Below are 22814 nucleotides of genomic sequence, written 5' to 3'. Positions count from 1 at the left end.
CCTAGTGTGTTTGTGTGTGTGTGGGGGGGGGTGGGCATATGAGCAGGCACGCACACACCCATGCTCAAGTTATAAGGCAACTTGTTTACTTTTCAATCACTCTAAAGCAAAGTATACCATGGGATTTCCCCTTGAGGTTTTCTGCCAGTTTTTTGTTTTTGTTTTTTTTTTTTAATGGCATACTAACATTTATCTTTGGGAAACCAAGAAAAAAAAAGAAAGAAAAGAAAGAATGAAAAAAGAATTTGACATTTGTCTTTAAAAAAATATTTATTTATTAAGACTCTGACATTTGCAAATGTCTCCTTATTTTGCAACTAAGTCTGGCCTCTCTGTGTGAGACATGTGGTTGGAAATTTTCAACATTATTAAACAGAACTGTGGATTCACTGTTAGGCAGGCAGCCTGGTGGTATGGAAAGAACAAAGGCTTTGGAGCCATTCAGACCTGGGGGAAAGAGGGCTCCACTTGCCAGCTGGGGGCCCCTGAGAGAATCACTGTAACCCCTAATTACTTACCCCTAAAATGGGACTGATATTTGGAAGGGGGATCCTGAGAATGAAATGAGATTACATATGTGAAGTTCCTGGAACATAGTAGGTGCTCAAAAAATAAAAAAGTTAGTTCTCTCTTCCTCTTTCCTTTCTCCCAGGAGGATCTGAAATCATATACTTAGCCCAGGAGCAAGGCATGGCCTTCATAAATTATTATTCTGATTTCTCTCTTGTAAAAAACCAAATTCATTCCAAAATAAAACACAGATACAGAAAAGCACATACAACAAACGTCTGGCTTAATGAATTATTATAAGACGGACGCTCTTGTAACTACTGTTCAGGTCAAAAAATATAACTTTGCTAGCCACCCTAGAAGTCCCTTCAATTTCCCCAGCTCAATCACAACCCCTCCCTCCCTCCAGAAAGTAACCACTATTCCTGACTTTTATGGTTATCACTTTCTTGAGTTTTTTTTTTTTAATGGTTTATCATCTAAGTGTATATCTGTAGTTTTCTTGGTACAAATAATATGACTGAATACACATGGCAGAATTTGTTTTTTGCAGAGTTATTGTAAAAAAAAATCTTCCTACAATAAAAACACCAGTAGAATCCTATAAAAATATTTAATCAGAAACTAATCAAGTAGGAAACATCAGATAAATACATGAAGTCCTTCTATGATATAAATGAGATGGCCTGGTCTGTTCAAAGTCAATGTTATGAAAAACAAAAAACATACTAAAGAGGCAAAACAATCAAATTAAATTTGTGGTCCTTGACTGGATTCTGAATTTAAACAACAGACTCATAACTTTGGGGAAATTTGAATGTGGACTGTAATGTGTGTGTGTGTGTGTGTGTGTGTGTGTGTATATATATTTATGTGTATATATATATGTGTGTATTTGTGTCTGGGTGTTTGTGTACATACATATACACACATACACATATAGAGAGAGAGAGAATGTGAGAGCCAGTGAAAGAGAAATCCAAGCCATGACACTATATATATGCTCTGCAACTGTAGAGTTCAAAGATCTCACCACTGTTTTCTGCATCTTTAAAAAGTTTTGTTGGCATGTCACAGGAAGAAGAATATCTTGTCACCCTGTTATTCAAAGTGTGGTCTCCAGACCAGCAGCTCAGCCGCACCTGGGAACTTAGTAGAAACGCAGATTCTCAACCCTGTCCTAAACTAGCTGAATCTGCATTTAAAAGTTTTTTAGGTGATTCATTTACACATTAAAGTTTCAGAGGTACTGCTTTAGCAAAAATAGAAGGTTGTTTTGTGAGAGGTGAAAGCTGTGGGTCCTGTTTCAGTCTTTTACGAGTGGCTAACCAATTCTCCCAGCACCATTTGTTGAATAGGGATTCTTGTCCCCAGATCACGGTGGATAACAGACTTAAACCTTAGGCGTGATACAATCAGAATTCTAGAAGAAAATGTAGGAAAGACTCTTACAGACATTGGCCTAGGCAAAGAATTTATGAAGAAGACCCCCAAGGCAATCACAGCAGCAACAAAAATAAATGAATGGGACATGATTAAACTAAAAAGCTTCTGCACAGCCAAAGAAACAGTCCAGAGAATAAACAGATCACCTACAGAATGGGAAAAAATTTTTGCATACTACACATCAGATAAAGGACTGATAACAAGAATCTATTTAGAACTCAGGAAAATCAGCAAGAAAAAATCAAGCAACCCTATCAAAAAGTGGGCAAAGGACATGAATAGAAATTTTTCAAAAGAAGATACAAAAATGGCTAACAAACATATGAAAAAGTGTTCAACATCTCTAATCATCAGGGAAATGCAAATCAAAACCACAATGAGATATCACTTAACCCCAGTGAGAATGGCCTTTATCAAAAAAACCCAAAACAACACATGTTGGCGTGGGTGTGGAGAGACAGGAACACTAATACACTGCTGGTGGGACTGCAAACTAGTGCAACCCCTGTGGAAAGCATTATGGAGGTATCTTAAACAGATTCAAGTAGATCTGCCATTTGACCCAGCAATCCCATTACTGGGCATATACCCAAAGGAAAAAAGGTCATTCTGTAACAAAGGCACGTGTACCCAAATATTTATAGCAGCACAATTCACAATAGCAAAGATGTGGAAACAACCCAAATGCCCATCAATACATGATTGGATTAGTAAACTGTGGTATATGTATACCATGGAATATTACTCAGCTATAAGGAATGATGAAGATACGACATCTCTATGGTTCTCCTGGAGAGAGTTGGAACCCATTATATTAAGTGAAGTATCCCAAGAATGGAAAAACAAGCATCACATGTACTCACCAGAAAATTGGTTTCCCTGATCATCACCTAAACACAAATCTGGGAATGACATCAATTGGACATCAGACTGAGGTGGGGGGTGGGGAAGGGGATGGGGGTATGCCTACACAATGAGTGCATTGCACACCGTTTGGGGAGTGGTAACACTTGAAGGTGCTGACTCGGGAAAGGGGGGGTGGGGAAAAAAATATGAAACTATTGTTTTTAACTTGCACTGTTCACTTAATAATTTATCATGAATATTTCCCATATTATTTCATATCATTGTACAAGAAATAATGTATACATTATGAGGACATACTGTATCTAACAAGATATACTGTTAGACTCTTTGATTCTGTAAAATTAAATTGAAAAAAAAAAAAATAAATAAATAAAAAAAAAAAAAAAAAAAAGAAAATAGAAGGTTGTTCTTTGGTACTCTGCCACAGAGAAGCTTCTCTCTTAAAAATAAATTTCTTAGTGGCATTGTTTGCAAAGCTCTGGTACAACTGTATTCACTACTAGCCAGAGAGAAAATGATCCCTGAGAATGTTCTAGTCAATTAACTGGTGGAGGAGTGCAGAATGAGATATGATTCCCCATCCGTCATCCCAACAGAAAGCAAACAAACTCAGGCAAACAATAAAAAATCATTTAAATTAAACAACACAAGGGCAGTGAGTTCACGGGGTATACAGGATTTAATTTAACTTTCAGCACATTGACGGTGCTGTTTGACATTCTAGACAGATTTTGAAAATATTTTTTCCCCAAATGATGGAAGAATTCTTCTCTCCAATTGTGTGATTGTTTTATTCCAATTGCACATATTTCACAACTAAGCTATTCATCCCCACTCCCAATCCTTTCCACGGTCTCCTTTGTATTATTTCCTTCTTACCTCTCTCCCCAACAGAAGAGTTTTACATGTAGTCTCTAATCCAGCATGACAACCTCTTTTGGAATTTTCCTGAGAGGTAGGGGTAAAATCTCTGACTGAAAATGTTACAATAGAGGGACACCACTCTCCTGTTATCAAATGATAATCAAATTTCAATACAGCTAACTGCAAATCTATTTGGATAAAGTCTAAACTTTGGGATATTTAAAAAATCATTCCTTATATTAACTCAAATGTAGCTTCACTGTACCTCTACTTATTGCTCCTCATGCTGCTCTCTAAAGCAAAAGACAACAAAATTATTTCTTCTTCTATGGGATGAGAGCTCTTAAACTCCTGTTGCACATTTAACCCATATCCCTAAATCATTTCTTTTTCAAGTGGAATATCAATGTTTCCTTTAATTACTTTTCAAAAGATATATTTATCAGACTCTAAAGTCTGATGTATTTATCAGACCCTAAAGTTAGCCTGCCAAGCATACAGCACCCAAACAATGCCAGGACCTTTTTTCTAAGTATACAGTGATCTATTCTCTGAAACTATTTTTGCTATTTAAGATTCTCCATGATGTGTTTTGCCAGACCCAGTTACAACAGTTAGAATGTAATCTGTGCAGCAAAGATTACAATGGGACTCACACCTTCTCTTCTAAAAAGTGCAGTTTAAGAACACTGACAGTTTGTTTTTTTGTTGTTTTGTTTTGATTCTTTCAACCAGATCATCCTGATTTCAGAATGACCTGAACTCACCTCTAAACCCCCGAGTCTTTATCACATGAACAGATGCCAAGCCAGCTTTTTGATAAGTGCTCCTTTGCAATTGATTGTTTGAACCAAATATCTGACTTTATATCTACCTGTTAAGTTTCAGAAAACTGGTCATTTCAGGCAATTAAAACCCTGATTTTGTCTTTGCTGGGTTAGGCATCCCTTCCACTGTGCTTTTCATCCTTCCTGTTCTTCCCTAGGATAAAGATTTCTGCTACTTCTGTTGCCCTGCCCTGAAGGAGGGCCACCAGCGTTAACAGGGTGCCTACCAGATGCCAGGCTCTGTCCAGGAAATGGTGGCACATCTGTCCCTCCACAGAGCCTCAGGCCTGATATATGGTCTCTGGAGCACGATTTTTTCATTTTCTTCTCTGTGTTACAGTCTCCTGACTACTAAGCTTGAATTTTCTTAGGATCCCCCACTGACCCTGATGCTTTGATTCTTTTTCTGGCTGCCTCTCTGGATTATATCTTGTCTGTCTAGAGACCCTCATATTCTCAGGAAACTTGAAAGCAGAGATGCATTTCTCATTTCCGCACCTTCTCCAACAGGGAGACTAGATACTTGGGAAAAGCACATTTATTATTCACACTATCAATACCTGCTGGGCCACCAAAATACATACTCTCTTTTCTTCTGGCTTTCGATGGGAACCATAGGTTTCTGCGGTGCCTTCCCCGCCTGCGTATCTTCACCTCCTAAAACCATGCACGCTGCCTCCCTGGTCCCTGCCTTGTCTTTGACAACAGAGTGGCCCCCAAACCTTGTCATCTAACCTTTGGACACACTGAGGTTTAAAATGTGCTTTCCCTTAAGGTAGAATGAAATCGTTTTTAAAACCTGAGATGCCTATTCCCAATGAGGCCCTTGACCCCGTTCTGAAGTAATTGCTTGTAAATTGTAGAAAACACAATAATATCCTGTAGTAAAGAATCCTGTTATTCCTCAGGGATGGGGTAATATCGGTGTGTGTTTGGTTTTCTCCTCTTCTAACCTTAGAAGGCTGAATTTCAGCCACTTCCTGTGTTGGTTGCCATTCTCTAATTGTTACCGTCCCTTTCCAGGTTATATGGGGAACACGGTGAAAAATATAAAAAGAGTTGGCAGAATAAACTGTCTTGAGTCCAGTGGTTTCCACTGTTGGCTGCATATTGGAATATCTTGGGGAATTAAAAAAAAAAATTCCTGATACCAGGCCCCAGACCAATTAAGTCAGAAACTGTAAGACCCAGTTAATGAGTAGTTTTTAAAGCTCCTCAGGTGTTTCCAATGTGCAGCCAAGGCTGAGAATGACTACATTAGCCTGGCGGGAGAAACAGGTATTTTGAATAGGATGGGGCCCAGAAAATGGAAGGAATTTTAATGATTGAATTTTGGATCAGTTGTTTTTATGAAACCAACTATATCCTCTCATGAGGCAACAAAAGATACATATATTTTTTTAAAGTAGAGAAGCAAACATAAATTATTTCTCTGAAGTTAACTTTTTAAAAATAAGCACAGTAATTGATGGTAAAATTGATAATTTACATAGCAGGCAACATACAAGAGTGAGTTAAGGTCACAAAAGATTTTCTAAAGGCAAGTCAGCCAGATGTCCAAATGGTGGTGAATACAGCCACGGGAGTTTTTAAGGGTGTAAACGAAAGCCAACGTCACAGTGGCCAGCTTGCTCCCTGAGGTTTTTCCTTCTGGTGGGACACTGGAACTCTCACAAAGTAGCAAAAAGTCTCGGTAGGCCCTTTGTGCCGTTGCCCACGGGTGTGCGGTTTATGGAACACATGGGAACCGCAGTGGCAGAGACATGAGACTGCAGAGGAACCCCCAGAACCTCGCCGCAATGCCAGCAGTAGGGATCCAATTGCCTTACTGGCCACTCATAGACAGTGGATGGAATTCAAGACAATCTGTGTCCACACTGGATTTCCCTCTACCATGATTCATATCAGAATGAGATTCCAGAGGATAAACATTCACAACCAGAAATCACATCTGGCCTCAGGACATCTTTGTTTACTTTGCTGTTTAAGGGGGAAAAAAATCTAAAAAAGTGAGTTGCTTTGCCTTAAGTCACTTCAAATACAGTCTAAGTTTCGCTTGACTGAGTCACAATGCCGTCAAGCACGCACAGGGTTTATTATTACCTTGGCCAGACACGGGCCATATTGATGGAGTCAAAACTTGCTTTCTAACTAAAGTTTGTTCACAATCAAAGGCTCCTTGAGCTCTGAGTCATCACCTCAAATAACTGATTCCTCTTCCCAGGAATGAGACTACTGACTTTAATCCACCATTTTCTTCCTCTTTTAACAACTTTTCTCAACCATATTTCCACACTTATTTTTTTCTTCTGCATTTAGACCGGAAAGTAAATCTGGTTTGTTTCTTTTGAAACAAAAATGCACAGCTGGCAAGCCAGCTATTTTGAGGCATGAGTGCACAGTTCAAAGGCAGCACACCCAGAATCCTCCAGAGCTGCCAAAGCACCATTTATTCTATTCATTTCTTATACACAAGAACCAAGCGTTTCCCCAAGAAGCCAGCTCCCTGATGCTGGAGCTGAATACGCACAAAATGAGATCTGGGAGAAAGAGAGCATTTCTAAGTCTTCCCTTATGCAGAAAGCAACGCAAGTCAACAAAATGTGCAAGGCATGTGATCGATACACAGAATGGATCTGCCGCATGGTGTGCGGCAAGGACATGAAGGTCACATGGGCCCGGAGGGAACCAGCTAGCTGAGATGTTCTGCTAGCAAGTTAAACATAGACAGGAAACCGCGTGTCTGATACTGTAAAAAAATCATTTGTCTTCCTGCCAGAGTTAGGCTTGCAAACCGAAGAGGCTGCTTTCATTTAAAAGAAATTCTACAACAATGAGAGAGGGAGGAATGAAACTTTGTGGCTACGAGAAGTCCTCTTCTCCTCCCTTCTCTCAGCTTCACAGATTAGAGAGCGTGCGTCACCATGTCGACTGCCAACACCTGCACACAGCTTCCAGGCCAGCAATGCACACCACTGGGTGACAGCGCACATCTGAGGGTCTGCTTCCCTACTTAACCACATAGTAACATTTGAGGCAGAAGTGGTTTCTACAGTCCAGGTTTCTCAGGTAGCTAGTTATAATTGATGTATTTGCTTATAGTCCTATCCTGTTACAGAAAAGAGAAAAAAAGACATTAAAAAGATCTCATGCAACCTACAAATAGACACAGTGAAAGAAGATACAGGAAAAGTCAAAATGGGAGCTGGAATTGTAACAAATGGGATATAAATGTCAGAAAACAGGGTAAACACAGATAACCAAGCAAGGGTGATACCAGTATACAAACTGCGTGCATACATACTTGCTAGAAGCATGACTCGGGTTTGACTCTTAAGTTTTTCTGATAGCTAGAGTTTAAGAGGGAAATACAAAAAACAAAATTACCTCTATCAGGGATTGGCCCGAGACCTGTTTTTGGAAATGCAGTTGTACCGGAACACAGTCACGTCCAGTCGCTTACATACTGTCTGTGGCTGCTTCCACAGCAGAGGTGATCAGCTGCAGCAGGAGACTCTACCCCCTGCAAAGCTGAAAATATTTGTTCTCTGGCCCTTTATGAAAGAATTTTGCCAACCCCTGCTTGCTATGCTTCAAAGAGTCCTTGAGATCAGAAGCAAACAGGTCCTCATGAGGAGAACATCTTTCTAAGACAGAGAGTTAAAAGAAACTTCTCCTGGCTTCCTCATGAAGACGACAGTACAATGCAGTGAACAGCATCCTCAACGTTCTTTACAGTCAACATGTCACTCTGATTCACAGGACTGCTTATGACGGATCGCACCTCAACACCATTCACGTGGAGGAATTTTCGGGAAGGAGGAGAGTACGTGATGTTGGTGCAAAACTCCTCACTCATCTAGCTGAAGCCAAAGATAAGACATTTCAATCTAATGGAATAATGGTAACTATTTACTGCCAAAATTTGTTGAATACTTGCTCTGTGCCAGGTACTGTGATAAGTTCTCCACACAAATAAATTCATTCATCCTCAAAATAATCCCATTTAAGGTACTCATTATTTCTAACCCCATTTTTCAGAAGGGAAAACTGAGGCAAAGTAGTTCACCCAAGGACAAAGAGTTTATGAATGGCTGAGTTGGGATTTGAACCCAGATAATCTTACCAGGGAAACCATGTCTTTAACCCCTAGCCTATGTTGTCTTCTCAAAAGATGAGTGTCCTGCTGGCCAGCATGTATGCCATCATTCCTCACAGACACGGGAACAGCGTTGCTGTTCAGCACACAGAACAGGGAGCCTCTATGTAAGGAGTGCAGCCTCCTGTGGCTGTAATACTGATAAAAAAGCACACATGCCCCGGCCGAGGAACGTGGAAGGGTCTGGGTATTCCTTGAAGAAGAGGTAAGATTCTCTGATTCTTCCATGGTTCTTCTACGGACAAAAGGTGGGCAATTCAAGCTATTCTCTGGAGACCCACTTCTTTGTCATTAAAATGAAGAGCTTGGATAAGCCAATTTCATCAGTTTCATTTCAGCATAAAAATGTAGTAACTCCATGAAACAAGACAACACACCTGAAAGTGGTTGCCACAGGTGAGCACATCCAGAGTAGGCTCCAATCCAGGGCCCTGACTGTCACAAATGTAGTTCTGTGAGTACCCACGGCCTGGGCCACAGGCATGGTGCCACCTTGCCTGAACTTCAGTTAAGGAAGGGGTGGGCTCCTGGCCTTGCTACACAACTGCTGGAAGTCCAGGACTCAAGTCCAGTGCTAATTCCCTTTCCTACATGGCCATAGAGCCTCTTGTTTTCTAGAATAAGCAGCTTAGCTCTAGGTTAGAGGAAAGGTAGGATGGCCAGGATCCAGTCATTGGGGAGCTGGAAGCAGTCCAAAAGCACTCCTCCCTGAATCCTCCACGGGTCACCATCCTGTTTTCCATGTCCCCAACTCCAGCAGACGATTGTAACAAACAGTTGAGGAACAAACTGACTCAGGGCAACTCTTAAATGCCACACTGTTACTCCTCCGGGGCTTCCGGGGGCCATCAAACATCTTCATAGATCCAATTCATAACAGTATCTTGTAAAATGCATCTTGAAAACATTTTTAAGTGTCTTCTTGCTTTGGGAAATATTAAGGGACAGTCCCCCAGTAAAACTAATACAAATACAATAAACTGATATGAACACGATCATGGAAACAAAAGAAATGTTTACTGAAAAGGTATCTTACTTTCCCTACATCCAGATTCACACCAGAACAAGATCTGTGGAATATATTTAAAAAATGAGCTTTACTATCACTGCTTAATAAGACTCACCTATCACTGGAGGGTTCTGTAACATGAGCAGACTGAGTACAGTATATTTACATCATTTCCAAATGACCAGATTTAAGACCAGATTTATTCCTCACGAGCCTATTAGCTCAGCAAGTTACTGGCATAAAGTTACAAGACCCCAATCTCTGGTTCCACCCCTACCTTGGTGAGTTCACACCAGTGCTTCTCACACTTCGGTGTGCAAACCAATCACTGAGGACCTTGCTACAAGCAGTTGCAGATGCCATAGGACCAGGAGGACCTGAGGTTGTGCAGTTCTAACAAGCTGCCTGGTAACACCACTGCTGCTGGTCTGTAGACACTTTGAGTAGCAAGGGTTTCCACCATTCAGAAGAGGGGTGTTCCTGGACATAGAGAGTTCTCCCTAACCAGGGGAAGAAAGAGCAAGCAGAGAGGCAGCCTGCTGTGCACCAGCCACTGTGCTGGGCGCTCCCAGTCTCCTTGATCCTGCAACAACCTGCAGGTACCATGATCAGCACTAGTTGGCCCACAGTGGCACAACTATTCAAAGAGAAGGCCTCGTGGCCCAAAGCAAGTTTTCCATGGAAAAAAAGAAGAAAGAATGAATCCCTTTGGCAAGTACAGAACTGCGATTACCCTAATCACTGATCTGAAAGGCACTTGTGAGTCGTTGCAGTTTTATTTAGCTGCTTCCTGCTGTGATTCTGAGTCAAAACAGGAACAACGTGCCTAATTTGTAATATTATCCAACAATGTCAGGGATGTGGTTAGCTTTGATTAGAAATTCTAGACCCAGCATGCTCCCCTTGCCTCTGTGAAGGCATGTGGAGAGAAAGAGAAACTGGATGGGGCAGGGATTAACACATTGACTGCCATACTAGAAAAAAATTTTTTTTTCTTTGGGGCCACAGTGTTTTATTCTGAAAATAGAATAAAAACTTTAAAATCAAAATAATCCTTTCTAATTTAATGAAAAATTTATTTTTTTTATTGTTTTCCATACATGAGTTTTGTTTATTGTTTATTGTTTTCCATACATGAGCAATTAAATTGTCAGTATTAATTGTAACAATAAGAACATCAACAAGTAAGATTTTCATGAACCAACTGCAGGCCCCCCAGGGGGCCACCCATCATGTAACATATATGCTACAGCATGGCAGTGTGAGTTGACTACACACCATGTGGCTGCCAAGGTAAGGAGATATGTGAGTTACATATGCTTCATGAGGTCCTGGGTTCAAAACTAGTGTGAGTTAAATACAACTCATATGGCAATTAATGTGTTAAAGCAAAGCAAGCCCCTCCAAAACACTGCGGTGTGATACCTAGGTATCTGAACATTCTGCTCGTTTGCCATGGTGGAAACTCAACTACAAACCCTCAATGTTGGCACAAACCTAAGGCTAAACAGGTCTGGCTTCCTGCAATTGGACAAGCACAAGTCCCCAACCCTATTAAAAGCCCAAATACTACTAACAGCTAGCAGACAGTGACCACCTATGATGTGTCAGGCACTGCTGCAAGCACTTTACATGTATTGATCTACTCAATCCTCACAACACCTCCTACTCCCTCTGTAGTTCCATTTCACAGACCAGAGGACTGAAGCACAGAGATGTCAGGTCAGGTCACTGGCCTAAGGTAGCAGAGCTAAGTAAACAGTGGAATAGGCCTTAAATCCAGGAGACCACCTCTGGCTCTCATTCTTGAGCATTATACTAGACTGTTTCTCTCTTACCTAAAACAGCAGAAATCATCTCCTTGCTCAGTGCTCCACAAATTAAATGTCTTTACTGCACTTGGAAACCATTTATGAAATGAACACAACTGAGTGGCTGTGTTTGACTCTTAAAGGTTCAGCGAGAGATCAATAACCACATCATGTCTTTGCAAAGCAGGAATTTGCAAGCAAACGGCAGCTGTTTGCTCAGGGTCCTTTCCTCTCCCACGTCCTGTGCTGGCTTCAGGCCTGGTGTCTCTCAGGACTTGTCTGACTGACAGCTGTCACCACGCCATCAATCACAACTGATCCAAACACCCTCTCTTCTAAGTGGAATTTTATGTGTTGGTGAGTACAGGGGTAGATTCTGACTTCCTCAGCATTCTACACAAAATCTTTTGGCAAGAGGAACTCTTCAGAGACAGGAAGGGAGACGTGACTGTCAGAGAGCAGCTGTGAAGGCAGAACTTGTTTGATTCTAGTTATTCCCCTACTCTGCCTGCCCTTGGCCACTGTGGGGAGGCAGGGGACCAGCACAAGGGGGAATTCAAGGGCAAGGGCAGGTACCTGGTTCAAAGAGAAAAACAGCAAGGTTTATTTTAACTCTTTCATTCCAAAACAATGGTTTTCAAACTCAAGAAATCTAGCAACACCTTTCTGGAATCCCTATGTTCTACTGCAGCTCAGTACACAGGGCAGGCAGAGGAGGGCTGCCCCATCCCCTCACCCACAGTTCCGCAGAGCAGCCCCTAAGGCCCCTTAGAAGGCAGCTTTCAAACCTCCTACTAGGGGAACAAGCCAGCATCGAGTCTGGAGACGGTGAGCTGTATCCCCAGCTCGCCACTAACTAGCTGAGTAATGGCAGGCAAGTCACTTAACTTCCGTGTTCCGGTTCTCCTCCATCATCAACTCCAGGTAATCCTCTAAATCACCTTTTTGGGAATTAAAAAGATCATCTCAATGCATTTTCTATACATGTCTCATGTATAGAAAATAAAAGTGCCTCAACAAAATGAACAAGACCATAGGCAGATAAGCCACTACTGCAAGCTGACCTCCAGGATCCTGAAATGAGTGGAGATGGGAAGGCCTAGAGCCTAAATGCAGGCCCATCCTCCCCCAAACCACCTGCCAGGCCTCACCATCACTCACTGCGTGGTATACAGACAAGCTACCTGGAGTGGCCGAGAAAATTTATGGTAAATGGTGCAGAGATTTAACATTTGTTTCTCTTTTTTTGATATCAGACTAGGCTTGGGTGTCTGGAGAGGCAGGGGAACACAGTAACATCTTGGCATCAGAGGCGGGGTGCATTCTTCAGAGATACCCATTCGTCAGAGGATTGAGGTCATGTCCTTCCTTAGCTAAGTATTTTAATTGGAAATCACAAAATATAGGAAGAAAACAAACACATTTTTAAAATAACACTAAAAATCCCAGTGGCAACCACAAAAGGGCATGAGGAAACTTACTGTGAGTCACAGAAACACTCTCTATCGACTGTGGTGGCAGTTGTATACAGTTGTTGCAATTCGGCAAACCGCACTTCTTAAAGGGGTAAATTTTATTTTATGTATATTACACGTCAATAAACCTGACTTTTAAGAAACCTCAATGATGTGCTTTATCAAATTCAGGATGTAGCCACAATTCCATGCAGAAAAATCCCTCTGGAAGAATGGATGATCAACTGTTAACAACGGCCCTAGGGGACAGGGAGATTAGGAAGAACTGGAAGAAAGGTTTTCTTTTCCTTGTGCCTTATTTTGTGGCATTTGAATATTTTTTCATGTGCATACATTATCTGTTTAGAAAGACAGAAAAAGCAACAGAGGAAGAGAAAGAAGGAAATAAAAAGAGAGAAAGAGAAAGAAAAAAAGGAAAGAAGGGAGAAGGGGGGTTGGGGGAAAAAGAAGGAAAGAAAGGAGAAAGGAAAACCTTTTCAGGTTTTAGTGCCATACATAGCCCATTATAAATCCTAGCTCTCACACTCTCTAGCTGTTTGATATTGGACAAAGTTAAATTTCTCTAAGTTTGGTTTTCTCGTGCATAAATGGGGATACTAACAGTGCTTACCCTCATGGGAGGGCTATGAGATGAAATGAGGTCATGGCCTGGGAAGGACTGAGCACCCTACACAGCAACAGTAGTTTTCTCTGAATCCTGGCTATCATTAATGCTGGCACCAGAAATAAAGATCTATACTTCAATCTTGTGGCTCAACTTTTTTTTTCTTACATATTTAAGAAAAATGGAAAATGTATATAATTATCATTCATGTGTGGCTGCAGATCAGAAATCTGGCCATGAAAACAGTACTAATAATAACAAATAATAATGACTACTAATAATAAAACAGTGCCACACACTCTACAGCCTTTGTGTTTGCCGTCTTGTTTGACTTGTAGTGGAGAAATAAAAATCATTTCAAGAGTTTTCATTCCTTAAAGAAGAGATGGTGGCAATAAGAGGAGAAATGGAACACAAAAGGTTGCTCCTAATATCTACTTTTTTAGGTGAGGGAAATATCCTACAGCAGAGAAGAGAAATGCTCAAAAAGTGAACACCACCCACCCTGCCACCCACCCCAGCAGCATTTTAGAAGACTCTGAAATCACCCAGACATTTGAGTCATCAGCTGTGTGGGGGTTCCTGAGTTGTACGATGGGAAACTGTCTTCATGCTGATTATCTCACTTCATAAGGAAAGAAACATTAGTCTGAGAATAAATAAGAGGGGAAATATGATGGATGCCCATGATTATCACGTGAGTTGAAATACTCTGAAAACTGAAGCCATTAATAATTTGAAGGGCTAAGTAAAATATATATATCTAACTTGCAGGCCATTTATCAACTTTTATCCTTTTGGGTGAAATAAACTCTTCCATTATAGACAGGCTAGGATACAAAATGAGAAAAAAGTTTCATAGATGGTAGTTAACATGCCTGAGTATTCTACTATTAGAAAGTAATTCCTTTGGCTTAGCACGGGCCTTCTTTTAAAAGGTGAACTATTTGAGGAAAGTTGACATGTTGAGCCAGGTATCAGGTGTTACCATGCTTGATGTGATTTAATCTATTTACAGCTTCCCTCCTAACTCAAATCACATAAGGAAAATGAGAGAAATGGACAATTTATAGTATGAGAAAATAGGAAGGAGGAGAGATTTAGGAAAGTATCATCCTGACTAGAGGTGCATACCTGCCTTTAGTTCACTGAGAAGTTAGCACAGGTAGGGACTGCACAGGAAGAGACAGAGAATGGCAGTAGGTGAAGGACACAGAGAGACAAAGAGTTGGATCTGCAGGGCTGCTGAGCACCAAACACAAAACATGAGAACTTACCATTTCCCATAGTTGGGACACACACAGTAGCGGGCATAGTGTGGGGACCCAGCACTTGTGTTCCAAAAGGCTTTTTTATTAAAGCAGATCTATTTTTGACTAAACTAACCTTTCCCCACTCTGCATTTACATTTCTAGGTCCCAGAGAATATGATTTACACTATCAGACTGGCAAAATTAAAAGTTATATTCATCTCCAGTGTAGGAGAAGGTAAATGGAAATATACATCCTCATATATCTTGTTTGGGGGAGACTAATTTAGTAGTGGTTATTCAAATTTAAAATATGTATAACTTCTCATTCAGAAATTTCACTTCTAGCAACCTATCTTGCAGAAATATTAACACAAATATGTATAAGATATTTTTACAAAAGTATTCAATGCAGCATGAAGTGGAAAACTGGAGATATCTAAGTAAGCCACCAACAGGGGAACAGTGATCAATTATGGAAGATGATATATATTACGGAATTCCAGACTACAATTAAAAGATGTGCAGTGTATCTATATATACTATCTTGTTAGGAAGGAAGTGTAAAACTGGTTGGGTGAAAAAAGTGTTGCAAAATAGCATTTACAGTATGATCAAATATTTGCACTGAAAGATGAATGAGTGAATGGAATGGATGGAGGGATGGACCCATGGATGAAAGGAAGGAAGGAGGATGGAAGCAAGGGAGGAACTGGGGAGGAAGAGGAAGAAAGGAGAGAGAACAGGAATGAATAAAAAAGACGTGTGTACATCCAACAAACTGTCAATATAGATTATCTCTTGGTTTGGGAATGAGGGGATGAGAGAAATGTACTTTCATTTTTGACTTTTACTCCCTATTGGATTGTTTGAATTTTTTATAGGGAACATATACTACTTTTGTAATTAAAAACCACTGAATAGTTTTCTAAATTGAAGGAACAGTGTGTGCCTTCCTTTCAAGCTGAATGAAAGCTGAACTTCAAGGATGGAGGTTAACATCTACTCTAGTCTTCCCCTGGCTCCAGGGGTAAATTCCGGCTATTTTCCCTCTGCATCTCAGTTATTTTCTCACATGGGACCAATGATAAGTACACTAAAGAAAAATACTAGAAATATATATGCAAAACTACTTCAGTTATAAAGAAAGTCCCCCTCCTGGATCAAACAGCCCCCACCAAATCTCTGGACCAGTGGTTCTCAAATTTTAGCTGCATCAGAATCACCTGGAGGCCTTGTTAAAACACAGTGTTTCTCATGTAGTTTGAGTGCAGGGCCCGGCAATCTGCATTTCTAACAAGTTCCTAGGTGATACTGATGCTAGCTACTCCAGGGACTATACATTGAGAACCACTGCTCCAGGTGAAAGAAATAATGTGTTAAAGACAAGTAATAATGTGAGCCCAGTAGCCAGACCAGAATCAACCTTGCTACTTCTTAAGCATCAATTTCCCCCAGGCAAATGGGTTCTTAATCCAGTCTCCAGCATCAACCACAGGGTGATGTGCCCTATGAGACTGCAGACCAGGGATGCAAAACATCTGCACAGAAAATGTCCAGCCCCAGTCCCTTAAGAGAAGAAAACTCACCTTCTGAGAAGATGATGTTGTCATTGCACTCATCAGCACTACAGGAACACATAAAGAAGGTCTCGCCAAACTTTTTTTTTTCCTTCATAATGCACTTTTTAGAAGCAGCATCTTCCAGAATGAAATCATGGTAGGGGAGCTTGGGGTCGTGGCAAACCGTCTCTAGCGTTATGTTCTCATCATTCTTTCTCCTAGAGTGCAGAAGTTCATTTGGTGGGACGTGGGTGGGGGAGGAGAGAAAGAGAAAGAGAGAATGAATGACATGGTCTCTGGACAGGAAAGCAATCTGGACTATTTTCCCTTCATGAAGCTGTTCCTAACAATGGCAGCTGGTTCCTGTTCTCCAGCATTAGCAGGTTGTCCTACAGTCTCCTGTGCATTTTCTGCTCATTTATGTTTTTCCTTTGCTTATTCTCAGAACCCACTCTGATTATAAATACGATGGCTTTCCTTGGGGGCAGTCTTGCTGGAGAATTTTGCACATTAAATCTTAATTAAATCATTAAAGGGGAGGGCAAGGGAAAAAAGAACATTCGTAGGTACTCAGGATGATTTTAAACCTTCCATCCTAAATGTACTGCAAGCAAGGCTCTCATCACATCCCTAGTTCATTTGGCAGAATCTGTCCTGTCTAACTAAACTGTTCTCAAAGAGCATGGCTGAGGAAGTAGTCACAGTTCCTCTTTTTTTGTTTGCTGGGCCCCAGCAACAAAAAAGGGGCATATTCCATGTCAGCAGCTGGTTCTGCCAAGAAAAACGGGAAGAAACATCCCAGATAAAGAAGTGCAGTTTCCTCAATTATAGAAAGGACCAATAGAGAAAAAAAAAAAAAATTAAAACACATGGGAAAGAATCTCAGGGTTTCTTCATTTACAGTTCAATGAAATATTTTACACTGTCATAAATTGATTACTTTTACATTTTGTATCCCTTTGCATCACATATTTGGAGACTAATTCAGCTAAGGGCTCAGAGAATCTCTCACAAAGTATTTTCCTTGGGCCCTAGTAAAAAGCTCAGTTGGCTCTAAATATACATCACATTTTTAAATGACATGATTTATGTGCACTACAAGTGCAAAAGCCAAAATAAAAGTCTGACATCCTCGGAAAAGGGCATCACCTCTCTACCCACGTCCCTCTGCTCCCTCATGAACACACAATCCTGGATGACTCTGTCCAACGCCAAGGTCAGTCTGAACATTCTCCTTCTCATCTCTGCCCTTTACAGATGCAAAAACCTGTTGTCTAGAATCACATTCTCCATATCTAGAGGGAGAGCTGAGGGAAGGGCTAATTAGGTCCAGTTTTGCTAGTGTCATCTTCCACGAAAAGGATTCTGAGCCCAAGCATCTGAGGGCACACATGGGCCAACACATGCATGTGCTCACTCACCACCTCCGCCCCCCAACACACAAGCTCACTGTTCACAGCAAGGAAAGTGGAAGGCAGACTGGAAGCAAGAGGCAGCTAAGACACAGCTTTCACCTGGAAAAGTGGGCCATCTGTATGAGAGAAAGAGTAACTCTGACTAGTACCACCTTGGTAGGGCTTAATTCAAGGACACTAAACGACAATAGGACAACAAGGAGATAATAAGAGCAAGAGTGTGGGTGAGGACAGCCCAACCAGGAATGGAGCCAGTGTTTATGGTATCCATGTGGCTCAGAGTTGACTCTAGCAAAGGCACATAAGCCCATTTGTGAAAGAGCTCAAGGACTCTTGAACTAGAACTCCAGAAGGCACAAAAAGAGTAAGCCCTCGCTAAGTAGGTCCCTGCTGTCACAGGAAGAACGACAGTCACAATGCTTACCCTCGGCTGGCTATCAGGGCACCAAATGAAACTAAATGAAAGTTCACGTGATCATACAACAAATGATGTATATTTTAAAATCTACCAATTCTTAACCCCAAAGCTACTGGGCAGTCTTTGCAAAAGTTGTGGCTATGGAACAAAAGCACCTCTCTCCCTGCCCCCAACAGGTGTGTGTGTGTGTGTGTGTGTGTGTGTGTATGTAGGTTGCTTTTTGTTTTTGTTAATAAAATGAAGGCATGATGAGTCTTCTACGCTCCCAGGGAAAAGCATCGTCCCTTTTCCTTGTGAAGATTCTAGAGGCCAAAAACAGGAACTATGAGCCATGAAGTATAGCTGCTCTGTAATTACTGGGCAGTTCTTTCAGAGCCTCTTGTTTTCCACCTCCTAGCCGCTCAGAGAACTAAAATTGCAGAGAGAAAACAACTATAATCCCCGGGCCTGGGTAAAGTCTGTAACTGCTTTGTCCACTCACTCCTGTAAGAGTGCTTCCTGCCAGGCAGAGCTAACTGTTCAAAGCATCTTTGGATACAGCTGAGCATAGAAAGGATAAATACAATGAAGTAAATACAGACTTATTTTTTGTCCTGCAATGTTTGCTCTGAGCCATTGAACAGGTTGTCAGTATCTATGAAAAGAAGAACCACCATAATAAAATTAATTTTGGTTTTAAACTATTTCTATCCTTGGAAGAGCTTAAGCATTTTACACGGAATGGGCGCACAGTTGACATTAGATAAATGAATGAAGCAGTCAATGAATCAATTAAAAGAACACTAAAACCGATAAAAACATTGGATTCCACAACCAGAGTAGAGCCTTTTGATTTCCACCTTTGCCTATTTTTATAATAGCTGCTTGTCTTATTGGGTTTCCCAGAAACAGACTGAGGCTGTGAGAGTTCTATGCAGGAGGTTTCCAGAGACGCACCCATGAGGGATTGGGGGAAGCAGTACTGCACAGAGAGGGAAGCTGAGCTGCAATGCAGGTTGTACCAGGGGCCTCAGCTGACCCCCAGGAAGCTCTGAAACTGACATGGTTCTTCAGAGTTGTCCCAAATTGAAGCCAAGTGGCCATAAGATGCTGGCTGCCCATGAAGAGGGTCCAAGGTGAATGGAGCAGCGCCCATCAGTGGAGGGGAAGTCCCTGCTGAGACTTAGGGGTGATCCCTCAGCAGCCAGCGTTCCCATGGAGTGACTGCCTCAGTCCTAAAGAGGAATCAAGGAGGCGCAGCACAGCACGCACGGCACTTCCCTTCTCGTTAGCAACACCCTTGCTCCGCAGCAGAATTTGCCTTTGTCTAGGCAGGTCAGAAGAATGTTCACCGTATTTACTCTTTATGGGTGGGACACAGGGGAGACAGGGAAGCTTCCTTTCTCCCACATGTTCACACGTTTTGAGACTAGCAAAGCCTCTATTCCAGAGAGACTTTATCCACATTCAATCATTTGGGCTGGTATTACTGGTTAGGAAAAAAAATATCTTAATTAAAAGAGCCTGTTTTTGGTAGCAGAAGTAAGTTCTCACATCACAGTGGGCATTTAAGTAACCATAGAGGGAAGCGTCGAGGCCACCCAGTCTGGTGTCTCAGTCTTTCCTGCACTGTATTTGGACGCGGTGGTTCAGCCTCTCCTGAACTTCACTTGACACGCTTCCACAGAAGGAAGCCTGTTGTCTTCTTGGGAAACCATGATTGTGAAAACGTTTAAATTTATGCTGAGCACATGTCTGTCCTCTTGTAAATGTTATGGATCCTCCCTCATCCCTTCAGAGTTATGCAGAACATGCTTATTATATTTTCTACCTGAGAGCCTTTCAATTTCTCTCAACAGAACCCATGTCCTTTCTTCACTGCACTAACCGTGTCTAATTGCCTAAGCCGTTCCTCAGATGGCATGCTTTCTGAACCTCTAACCACACTGGTCCCTCTCCTCTGAATATATTCTTTGTCAAAATCTCTTCTTCAAAGATACTGCCTAGAACTGGACATGCATCAAGTAGGCAGGTACAGCAAGCTGTCATGACAAGTCTTTGCTGTTAACATTCCTTTAGTTCTTAAGAAATTAGTTCATCCCCTTGTATGTAAGGAAACTTGCAACGTTATTAGATCTATCAACAAGGCTAACCCTATGTGGTCTGAATAAAGTCTCAAAAGACTCATTCTCAAAAAACAGGAAGAGATATTTGGATTTATATTCTTGTTTGCCAACTGGCCAAGAGACACATAAGCTAATTTAAAAAAAAAAAAGGCAATAAATTAAAGACATCGGAATAAGTCTGCAAAATATCATACCTCATTAATGAGTTTATACATTTTTATAAAATTGGGACTCCTTTAATGATCAAGGTTATCTCTTGCTCATGCTCCCAATCCATAACTGTGAATTAATCAAATGATTCATGAGCACCCACTGTGCACGTATAAAGAATTATTTGAGATGTTGTGTATGTGTATGGGTTGTGTTGGAGGGAATAGGGGGTGGAGAGATTGAGACAGAGAGATACAGAAAGAGAGTGGAGAATCTGACCAAGAGAAATATGTAATTCTGACCAAGAGAAAAATGTCATATGTAGCTCAATGGTTATATGAGTGACTAAGGAATGGACTGCTTTTCTGGTTCTCCTAGCAGCTTCTCCATTTGGGGGAGGTGATTTTCTTTTCCAACAACCAATCTTTCATTCCCTCTCCTTCTACAACACAGACCTGAGATTGCCTCAGAAGAACAAAGCTCCTGGTGTCACTGTGGGGTACTGAGAAGATGTCAGTTAAATGAGCAGTAAGTGGCAGATCCCTCTTCTTGATACAAGAAAGGGATAGAGATTTATTATAAATACTAAAGAGCATCTTATATACTGTCACATACACATACACACATGCGTGTGTGAGTTTGAGAAGGTATAGAACATCCCTGGAAACTACATTTAATAACTGAAAGAAAAACTGTCCAAAGGAAAGAGAAATGGGATAGGTGTCTACTACATTTAGAGGATGGAGATACACCAACTCTACATACCACGAGCATGCATTACTTATTAATATAAAAGGAGGAAAAGAAAGAACGATTTCTTAAAAAGGCTCCCTTACCATACTGCCACACAGACTTCTTGTGGCTTCTCACAGATGGACGTGATGCTGCAGTTGCTCACACACGATTTCTGGTTGTCACAGGTGGAAAATCGCACATCGCAAAATTTACACAGTTGTGGAAGCTTGACGGCACCATTGTTGTCAGTGACCATCATGTCATTATTAACTAGGGGAAGAGAAAGATATATTAAATAATTATCCAACTGCTAGGCAGCCTGCCAATGAATTCTTGCAGATGCTATGCAATTTCAAATGAATTCGATATCATGAGAATAATATCGAGAAAGGCAAAATAATTCCTTCACATCAGATTAGAATTCCCTCATGTGTGAAATTTGTAAAAAAAGCCAAGGTATGGTGGTGGGGGGTGGAAAGGGGCTGGCCGTGGTTGAGAAGCCTTTTGATTTTGTCAATGGGTAACATGAGTCCTGCTTTCTATAACCTTATCACTCAATAAAGAAACATAGATTGGCCCACTGCATAGTACTGGGTGCTGGGTGCATAAAGAAAAGTACCCTTAAGGAAATTATAGTTTAGCTGGGGAAATAGACAAGGAAACAGACCAGGTCAGAGTAACCCAAAATAGAAGGAAACACAAAGGATGTGGGAGCCAGATAAGTGTCACCGCCCAGATGGGCAGAAAGAGGTCACAACCAAGCGGAGTCGTGAAGTACAAAAGGTAGTGGGCAACTCAAAGGCGAGACTGTCGGAGGCACAAGACTCTGCCATCATTGCCCTGACCTACTCCTCAAAGAGCTATGAGGGCCTCTATGCAAGGGATTGGTGCTACTGACTTCTCTCTGTTGCTCTGAGGAAAATTGGCTCATTCACCAGCACTTTTTGAGAGCCTCCCAGACACAATCCCAAGCAACGGTGAGGCACTGCAGTCTTGAAAGCAAGTAAAGGCTGATTCCACCTCAAGGATGTACCTACTGTTACCTCTACGACCTCATCCTTTATCACCACCACCACTGCCACCACTGAGGTCACATGGGTCTTTCCGGGAACCAGCCAAGTTCATTCCCTCCTCAGGCCTTTCACTTGCTATTACCTTAGTCTGGCTTCTTGTCACCTTTCTGGTCTCTGATTACATGTCACCTCTTCACCCTAAAGCAACCTGTAAATAACTATCACAAGGACTCTGTTCTATCATCTGCACACACTATCTGGATCATGTACTTGTTTATAACCTATTTATCAAAATGTAAGCTCCATGGCCGGGCGCAGGGGCTCACCCCTGTAATCCTAGCACTCTGGGAGGCCGAGGCAGGAGGATCACTAGAGGTCAGGAGTTCGAGACCAGCCTGAGCAAGAGCGAGACTCCATCTCTACTAAAAATAGAAAGAAATGATCTAGACAGCTAAAATTACATATATAGAAAAAAATTAGCCAGGCATGGTAGCACATGCCTGTAGTCCCAGCTACTCGGGAGGCTGAGGCAGGAGGACTGTGTTTAAGCCCAGGAGTTTGAGGTTGCTGTGAGCTAGGCTGACGCCATGGCAC

The 22814-nt window shown here is 41.5% G+C and overlaps 1 protein-coding gene across 9 annotated transcripts in view; it reads right to left on the bottom strand.

Moving 5' to 3' along the window:
• The window catches only part of TGFBR2 (transforming growth factor beta receptor 2), an 86723-nt gene that overhangs the window by 28820 nt on the left and 35089 nt on the right, over nt 1-22814 (bottom strand). For 5 of the 9 annotated variants that reach the window (XM_069475467.1, XM_069475470.1, XM_069475463.1 and 2 more), the window contains 2 exons: nt 21309-21477; nt 16412-16602 (listed from right to left, as the gene is read on the bottom strand). The exons of 2 other annotated variants lie outside the window; for them this stretch is intronic. In XM_069475467.1, the coding sequence (XP_069331568.1) occupies nt 16412-16602; nt 21309-21466 (349 nt within the window). In that variant the 5' untranslated portion in view covers nt 21467-21477. Of the gene's footprint in view, nt 1-4454; nt 4550-7498; nt 7508-16407; nt 16603-21308; nt 21478-22814 lie in introns of all 9 variants that reach the window. 2 more of the 9 variants (XM_069475462.1, XM_069475464.1) reach the window with 1 other exon arrangement.

Source organism: Eulemur rufifrons, chromosome 7, assembly GCF_041146395.1.
Source record: "Eulemur rufifrons isolate Redbay chromosome 7, OSU_ERuf_1, whole genome shotgun sequence".
NCBI classification, from domain to species: Eukaryota; Metazoa; Chordata; class Mammalia; order Primates; family Lemuridae; genus Eulemur; species Eulemur rufifrons.
The sequence above is the reverse complement of the archived record's forward strand: the minus strand, read 5'-3'. Positions and strand labels throughout refer to the sequence as shown.